Raw genomic sequence first — 9,001 nt, 5'->3', positions numbered from 1 at the left:
TCCAAATCTGGGGACTATAACATAAAAAGAGAGTGGGGGCACTCAGAAGTGACCTCAACATGAAGAGCGAGCCAGGCAGGGACCTGCACGAATGAGCATGTCCCAGCAAACCATGGTTCTCTGAAAGCATGGGACTGACACTGGAACCAGAATGCAGACTGTGGTCAGAAGGCATTCAAGGCCATGAAAACCGTGTTGCAATGTTCCCAGCTCCCCCAAATGGGTTTTTGCTCCCCCATCTCCTCTCCACCCCTATAAATGGAATGCCAATTTTTCCATTTGAGGTGGATGTGGTGTGTTTAGAAGCAGTATGAAGTAGATGTTTATGACACTGTTAGTGGCAGAGGGGACCATTCTATTGCTTTGGCTTTGACAGCCAGTTCCATCTCCCAGGTGTGCCAAATTGAAACCCCCTGAATTCACAGCCATCAGTGCTAAATGACATTTTAGTTCGCTATGTGAACTAAGTATGATTTATTTTAAGCAGCATACAAAGTTAGAGAAATGCATATAACTAATTACAAAATTGTCTTTAAGAGCAGGGATTCTAGCTGATCCATCTGACAGACATTAACTCTAGAAAAGTGTTCATCGGCAAATGTCTCACAGAAACACCTCTGAGGTCCCTGAGGGTGTGGTTCATCTATGGCTCCAGTCTTTTCTTTCTCTTCAATATCTCTAAGTAACATTAAAGTCATCATCTAAAAACCTATCAGAGGCTCATGGGAAAGCTCTTAGGCATGTAGAAAGCTCCAAGCCACTTTGGTAACAAGCTGAGCAGACCCTGCTGAACCCTGGATGCTGAGAAACACTAACCATGCACCCACTTCGTCTCAGGCACCCTGGTAATTGTCCATCAGCTTCATCTCATGATCAAAAATCATCTGAGATAAATTAACTGAGATATTATAAAGAGGCAATGTTTAATTTGCCTCACAACTTTGAAATTTACAAATTATATTTGTGTGTGTGTGTGTGTGTGTGTGTGTGTGTGTGTGAGAGAGACAAAAAGGGATGATTAGATAGGCTCACAACATAGATGCTACATAGTCCAACAGTGGCTGTCTGCACACTGAAGAAGCCGAGGACCCAATAGCTGCCCAGTCTGTGAAGCTGGATGCGTCAGCAATTCAAATCTGTCAGTGTAAACCTGAAAGATACCTGGAGAGCTGCTGGTCTTTTAGTCCAAGTTGAAATGACAGAGATGCTGAGCTCTGCTGTTAGTAAGGATAGCGGCAGCAGAGGTAACACGTTCACCAGCAAGCAGCAAAGGTAGACAGAGGAGACACAGTACCACTTCCCCGCATCTGCTGATATTCAGTTGCTACCAGAGTTGTTGATTGTTCTCTCTGGGGGAAGAAATCTTTCCTGGAAATACCCTTAAAGACTCACCTAGAAGAGAGTCTCTTAGTTCATCCCAGATACAATCAAGTCCACAACAGAGATTAACCATCACAGGCATATCCTAGAAGCAGGTACCAGAAGAAAAAAAACTCCTACCTCATCCCTAGGGAAAAGAAAGAGTTGGAATCCCACAAGTCCCTTCAAAGGCACGTCCCCGATGACGTAAGGACCTTTCCTAGGCACCACCTCTCAGAGACCCCACATTTTACCTGGAAGATGAGCACAGGAGACTTTGGGGGACACTTACCCAAACCACAGTAGTGGTCCTGGAGATGATAAAGGCAGAGCTCAGGGTTCTATGGAGAACTGAGTTCAGGAAACCAATCATTAACAGGAAAACCATAACCCAGAACTTATCTATTACGATGCTTCAGACTGGGAAACCATCCTTAAGTATTTCAGTGTTGGTGGAATTCATGAATAGGGACCAAGTACCTAGTAGCTGGAAGGCTGAAGAGTTGCCAACATAGTAGGGCTGTATTTAAGAACAATGTTGGACAAACTGCATTTTGGCTATCACTACATTGCTGTTCAAGGGACAAAGTACTCTGAGTCTCAGTTTAAGTCATTTGTGATCTCTTCTTCATGAACCATGGGAAGCGTGCATTTCAAGTGCTTAACCCAGTAATGAACACACAGTGTTGGTAGAAGACAGTTTTTTATTGGGTGTAGGCAATACCATCATGCCCATCCCAGGCAGGTGTTCCTTTCCTCTAAGTTTCTTCTGGCTAGTGCCACCCAACACCATTCTCTTCCTGGCTCTCTCTTACGCACTCTCTATCTCTCCAGATCAGCAGGAGCTTCAGGAAGTCCTTGCTTGAATCTTGCTAGATGCCCAGCATGAAAACAAACAAACAAAAATACAAGTAGTGGCCCTGCCCGTTACAGGACTAGAGTATCTGCAAATGACCATGTAATATGCCAAGACAGAATAATCCTAAGTAATCACTTAAACTGACAACAGTAGCCTTGCCCCAGGAACCCATGACTAATGACCAAATGAACTGTGCAGGCTGTAATTGCTGCTGGAATGCTTCAGATACTAATGTTCCCAGCGACCACGGTAGTCACAAGAATAAATGTGCCTGCAAACCCTAGAGATCTGGCTGAGATCCTAGGGGGTCTGTGACCGCCAGACTATGCAGAAACCAGGACAAGAAACTGTCAGAGTTTAGCTCACCAAACCCCAGCGGGCTTCCAGACCTGTTTCCATGGCCGGCTGGTGCGAGCTATCGATTCCAACATGAGACCTGAGTTATGGTATGAGGATGGGTTTTCTTAGGAAGTGAGCCAGGCATGCAAAGTCATCCTTTCCCACTTAAGGTTTTCCTTAGGCATACACCCGGCACTAAGACCACACCTTCTGCAAGGGACTTTGACATGGCCTAGGACCTAGTTTCTACCCTCTTCATTGCTCCATCCCATTTTTTTGTGGTGATTTTCTGGGTCTTCTGTGGTTCCTGCATATTTCTCAGTCTATAATATGTGGTAGTCATATATGCCAATTCCACCCAGAATAAGAGAGGGCTGAGGAGTGCCTACACCTGCAGCACTCTGAGGTGTTGAGTCAGAGGAATCAGATAACCCAGTTCAGTCTTTCAAAGCTACTGCTTCAATAGGCAGGAGGAGAAAAAATTAGCTAATACCAGAGAGGGACACAGGAAAAAGGAGGATGGAATTGCTGCACATTTTTTACTAATTACTTTCTTTGATGTGCTCAGTTGTTTTGTGACAATACATTCTGTACAGGAAAATTGCCCATCAACACTGTTTTATCAACAAAGCAGTGATTTATCAAACCCACCTCTCTTCTGGGATTTGGGATCTCAATAACTTCCACCCAACCCCCTCCAGGGTTTCTCTGTGTGGCTCTGGCTGTCCTAGAACTCACTATGTAGATTGGACTGGCCTCAATTCAGAGACCTCACAAGTGCTGGGACTAAAAGCATGAGCTACCACTGGCTAGCAGTCTCATTTGCTTTTATTTCTTCAATCTGATAAAAGCATCTAGGCTGTTTCCACCCTTTCCACTCCCTAAACTATAGCTCATATTCTGTCTCTGTCTTGACCCAGGCTGCTGAATTCACTAACTCCCTCCTCCTCCTCTTCCTCCTCCTCCTCCTCTCTCTTCCTCCTCCTCTTCTTCCTCCACCTCCTCTGGCTCATGTGGGGGTGGGTTAACATATCTATATGTGGGTGAGTGTGCCTTGTATGACAGAAGTTGATATTAGGTGTCTTCCTCTATCACTCTCCTTATATTTCAAAACAGAGTCTTCCTAAAACAAGGTGCACGCTGATTCAGTTAGACTGGTTACCCAGGAAGACCCAGGAGCCACTTGTCTCCCCATGCACCTGGTGCTGGTGTTACAGTTGTGTACTTTGTGCCCAGCTTTTACACAGGTGCCAGGGATCTGAAGTGAGGTCCTAATGATTGATTATACAGCAAGCACTTTAAACAGCCAGCCATCTCCCCAGCCCCTACAGTGTTCTATGCCAAGTTCTGTTGAACAAAACAAAGTCCTGCTTGGGAAAGGGGCCATTCAAATGAAAGAAGGAGCAAGAGGCAAACAGAAAGCATGCATGGGGCAGCTCACAATGAGGAAGGTGGGATGTGGCATGGGACTGGGAAGGTAGGTGCTTGTTATTGTGAAAGGCCGGGAAAGGCTCTCTGAGGAGCTGATAGTGGAACAGAGATGGAAAGGAAGTGAGGGGCAACCAAGACAGACTTCAGGGAAAAAAGAAAACAGGTTGTGTAAAGGCTTGAAGCTGAAGTTCACTTCATGTATCCCTGGGACGCAAGGAAGCCTGCACACCTGTACCAGAGCAGGAGAATGACAGAAGTGGTAAAAAGGAACCTCAACCTGTGAACAGCTACAGCTCAGGCCAAGCTCTCACCAGCAGACAGACCCTCTCAGTGACCGGGCCCTGGGCACTCTATACTCCTGGCTTGTGTTCTGTAAGCCTAGTAAGCTGAAGGGAAGAGCACACATAGCAGTGATGGCTAGGAAAAGGTAGTGTGAGCTGGGCATGGTGGCACTCACCTGTAAATCCAGCACATGGGAAACAGAAGCAGTTTTCTTCTGGTGACACCAGTATCACCACACCATAATGCTGTTGTGTCATAAGTAAAGCAACTGACCCTCAGGAATGCTTACAGTAGTTAATCAGAGCTTTTAAATGGGCAGATTTGTCAGGCAATAAGTACTAGCAGAGCCTCTGCCATATGCCAGCAGACAAGACAGAAGGTAACTTGTCTGGATGAAGGTATGAAGGGCTATCATGTCAACAACTTGGCAGGGACTTCTTGGCTCTCCAAACCAAACTTGCTTCTTTGCTTGTGATTGGTTGGTTGGTTTTTGAGACCGGGTCTCAGGTAGTCCAGTCTAGACTTGAACTATGTCAAGCTGGCTTTGAACTCCTGATCCTCCCTCAATTTGCTATTACAGTTGCATGCCATCGTATGCAACTGCAAACAAGTCTGTCTTTTTCCCTTCCAAGTTTTCCCCACCCCCACCTCCATTGTACAGACACAGTAAGGGAACCCCTAACAAGCTCAGCATGTTCCTGCCTAAAGTTCCAGAAAATGTCACCTGCTGTCATGGATAGAGACCTGACTCAAGACTCAATCCTTAACAACTAGGCCCCTTTAAGCCCTAGGGATCACCTGATATCCCTGTTTTGAGGTAGGATCATATTTAAACAAGGCTGCCACACCAGGTAGTATATTTTGTTCCTTAAAAGGATAAGTCATTTTAAATAAGAACATGAAACTGCACATTGTCCCATCTGGGAACACAAAAGTATAAATATATATATAGGGGTGTGTCCTGTGCCTCAAGGACATCAACCTTTTTTACAGAGACCAAGGATCCAGTCACACTGGGCTGGATTTGCAGGAATAGATAACCAACTGGCCAGCACTGAGAAGCTGAGGTAGATGCTGGACTGCAAGCTCCATTAACATAACACAGTCCCATGCAGGGTGGGTGCCAGCCGCCCTGCTGTCAGTCAGGGAACCAAGACCAACAGAGAAGACTTGGTACTTTGGGGACCTCTGTTTATAAGGCTCTTTCTCTCTCTTCTCTCTCTCCCCACTTTCTCTCTGTCTACCTGTATCTCTCCCTCATTCCAATGTTACTATTTGTTAGAAAACAACTTAGAAGATGGATTTAGTGGTACATACCTTTAGTCCCAGAACTCAAGAAGCAGGGGCAAGTGGATCTCTGTGAGTTGAGGCCAGTCTGGTCTACATAATAAGTTCCAGGACAGCTAAAGCTACAAAGTGAAACCTTGACTCAAAAGAAAGAGCAGGAGAAAGAAAGAATGAAAGAGAGAGAGAGAGAACTATTTAGAGAAATATATTTAGCACCTTGTACCCAGCAATGGCTGTCATCCTGTCCTTTGCAGGCCCTTGGGAAAGCTTAGCTGGCTTAGAGGGAGGGTCACTCTTAGATTCACAGAGCACAACTGTTTCAAGCCATTTTAGGGGTCAGTTGACATTAGTTTCCAAGTGTGAGGCCAGAAAACAAGGGAAGTGCAGTTTGCTCCTTTTTTGTTTAGGCAGTGATGGGGATTGAACCCAGGTCTTGCTAGGACACTAGGAAAGCACCCTTCCAACTGAGCTGCCTCTTCTTCCCAAGGACGTTTTTTGTTCTTTACAGAAAGCATCTTACTGTGTAGCCCAGGCTGTCCTCAAACTCATAATTCTCCTCACCACCTTAGTACTGGATTTTGTTTGTTTGAGACAGGTTTTCAGGTAGCCCAGGCTGGCCTCTCCAAGGAACTTGGACTCCGGATTCTCACTTGGGATTACAGGCTTGTACCATCAAGCTCAGAACTCAAGTAGGCTTCTTAATATAAATTGTATCCTATTAAGTTACTCTTGACAACTCCACCTCTCCACAACATACATCCCGGAAGACTGATATTCATGGACTCTAACATACAAATCTTGAGTGTCTATGTGCACACTAGACTGCAGGTGTCCTGCGTAAGTGTCACCTGTAAGTAGGACTCTCAGTGAGAGCCCTCAAGCATCCGACCTGCGGGATTTGCATTCCCATTGCCCCAACCAACACCAAAACTTCAGAATTTTGAGGATTTTTTTAATGAGTTCTCTTCCTGTAAAACAAAACAAAACAAAACAAAATCATATGTATCTATTGTGGTGAAGACACATTAAAACCAGCCAGACTCCAGACTCTGAATCTTTCTGAACTCAGCAGAAAGGTACAAGAGTCCTATCTCGGGCTCCTGAGGTAGCCCGGAGACATTCTCCCTTCTTAGTTTCTCCTAAGCAGAAAGGTGGTACTGATAAGCTCTTCTGGGGGCGTGACAAAGGGACTATCTCGGCTCTGGGACTCGCTCTGGGCTTCCCGCCCTCGGGGGTCCCCTTGCTCCGCCTCCACGCACCGCCTTGTTCCGCAGGTCTCCAGTTCCCGCCCCTGCGAGTGGAGCCCCGCCCTCCCAAGTCCCCGCACCCGGTGAGCCGGGGGCGGGGCGCGCGGAAGGCGGAGCCGAGCAGGGGAATCCTCTCGTTTCGCCGCGAGCCAGCAGAGCCTCCTGGCCGTCCAAGGGCCCCAGCTCTGGGGGGCGGCGGAACCTCGACGAGCGGAGTCTGAAGAGGCCATCGCGGCCCGTGAGCCGGTGTCGTCCCAATACACTGGCAGTGATCCGCCTCGGCCTTCCAGGCCCCGCGGTTCCCTCACCGGACGGTCGCCTGCGCGCCATGCAGCCGCCGCCTGCCCCGCGCGCGTAGGCGCTCGCCACAGGCCATGCTGCCCCTTCTCGCCGCGCTACTGGCCGCCGCCTGCCCGCTGTCGCCGGCGCACGGCGGGGCCACGGATGCGCCCGGCCTTGCAGGGACGCCCCCAAACGCCTCGGCCAATGCGTCCTTCACCAACGAACACTCCACCCCGCGTCTGCTGGCGGCGGCATCGGCGCCCCCAGAGCGCGCGGGCCCAGAGGAGGCTCCGGCGGCGCCCTGCAACATCAGTGTGCAACGACAGATGCTGAGCTCGCTGCTCGTGCGCTGGGGCCGCCCGCGGGGCTTGCAGTGCGACCTGCTGCTCTTCTCTACCAACGCGCACGGCCGCGCCTTCTTCGCCGCCGCCTTCCACCGCGTCGGGCCGCCACTGCTCATCGAGCATCTGGGGCTGGCGGCGGGCGGCGCGCAGCAAGACCTGCGCCTGTGTGTGGGCTGCGGCTGGGTGCGCGGCCGCCTGCGGGCTCCCGCCGGGGCTCCCACCGCGCTGCCTGCCTACCCGGCGGCCGAGCCGGGGCCGCTGTGGCTGCAGGGCGAGCCTCGTCACTTCTGCTGCCTGGACTTCAGCCTGGAGGAGCTGCAGGGCGAGCCGGGCTGGCGGCTGAACCGCAAGCCCATCGAGTCTACCCTGGTGGCCTGCTTCATGACCCTGGTCATCGTGGTGTGGAGCGTGGCCGCCCTCATCTGGCCGGTGCCCATCATTGCCGGCTTCCTGCCCAACGGCATGGAGCAGCGCCGGACCACCGCCGGCGCCCCCGCGGCCGCTCCTGCAGCCGTACCCGCGGGAACTACCGCCGCTGCCGCCGCCGCTGCTGCAGCAGCTGCCGCTGCCGCGGCTGTCACCTCGGGGGTGGCTCCTAAGTGACCCCCGCCGCCCCGCGTCCGCGCTGTGTAAGCGCTCGCACGCGCCTTCCTCACCGGAGACGGGGCAGGTGCGCTTCGTGCTGTCCTTATTGTTCATCCTTTTCCCGGGAGGGGACCGCAGAGAGGCCCAAATGAGGTGGGAAAGTGAGGTTTGTGCTGAGGTTCTGGTTCGGAAGAGCAGGGGCAAGCTCTCGGGCTGAAGGGTGGGATCCACGCGTGGCTCGAGGACACAAGGGAAACCGGCTCTTTCCCCTGCGGCACCCCCTCCCTGCGCCCACATGCCCTTTATTTATGGCAGAAAGTGACCAGATCCTGTGTATTTGTTTTATATATTTAATAACTGTTTTAAATGAAAGTTTTAGTAAAAAAAAAAATACAAAACAAAAAGATTCAACTGCTAAAGCTGTGGTAACAGAAGCTCTTTGTATCTGAATGTAGTTGTATTTGAAGCTTCTTGTTTGTTTTTTTAAGGGGGGGACGAGGGAAGATTTGACACGGATTTATTGTTATTGCTTACAAAAGAACTTTATGAATCTTTTCCAAGTCGATCTATTCAGTGACATGGCCTGGTGGGCGTTTCTTCTTGTATTAATGTGATTTTCTGGCTTTTAATACAGACATTTTCCTCCAGAAATGTGTATGTTTCCTTTATTTGCTATTGGGAGAGGGATCCAAGACGCAAATGAATCATGAAGAAATTCCTGAAAAGAGGGGCGCCATCTGTCTTCCTGGCTGAGACAGGTGAAATCGCTTTCAGAATGGTTCTGATGGGAATTGCTTATCAATTCACTGGGCCCCAGACACGTACATCCTTCCTACAGAGCACAGGTTTACAGCGCTTGGCATAGTTTGTTTTCACATGGTACTCCAGGAAAATCAATAAATAGTTCTGTGAGCCAAGTGTCTTTCACAGAACCACCTCGGTAGGTGTGGTGACTATACAGTATATATACATGTTCTTGTGTGTGC

General features: G+C 49.5%; 1 protein-coding gene across 1 annotated transcript; it reads left to right on the top strand.

The window, feature by feature from the left end:
* The first annotated feature begins 6,909 nt into the window (after window positions 1-6,909).
* On the top strand, window positions 6,910-8,666 carry Tmem158 (transmembrane protein 158). Its single transcript, XM_021173367.3, has one exon. It carries the CDS (start codon window positions 7,179-7,181, stop codon window positions 8,031-8,033), a length of 855 nt encoding a protein of 284 aa, XP_021029026.1. The 5' UTR covers window positions 6,910-7,178; the 3' UTR covers window positions 8,034-8,666.
* The last annotated feature ends 335 nt before the right edge of the window (window positions 8,667-9,001 follow it).

The sequence above is a fragment of the Mus caroli genome, unplaced genomic scaffold, assembly GCF_978045245.1.
Source record: "Mus caroli unplaced genomic scaffold, Mus_caroli_1 scaffold_11, whole genome shotgun sequence".
In the NCBI taxonomy this organism is placed as follows: Eukaryota; Metazoa; Chordata; class Mammalia; order Rodentia; family Muridae; genus Mus; species Mus caroli.
The sequence above is the reverse complement of the archived record's forward strand: the minus strand, read 5'-3'. Positions and strand labels throughout refer to the sequence as shown.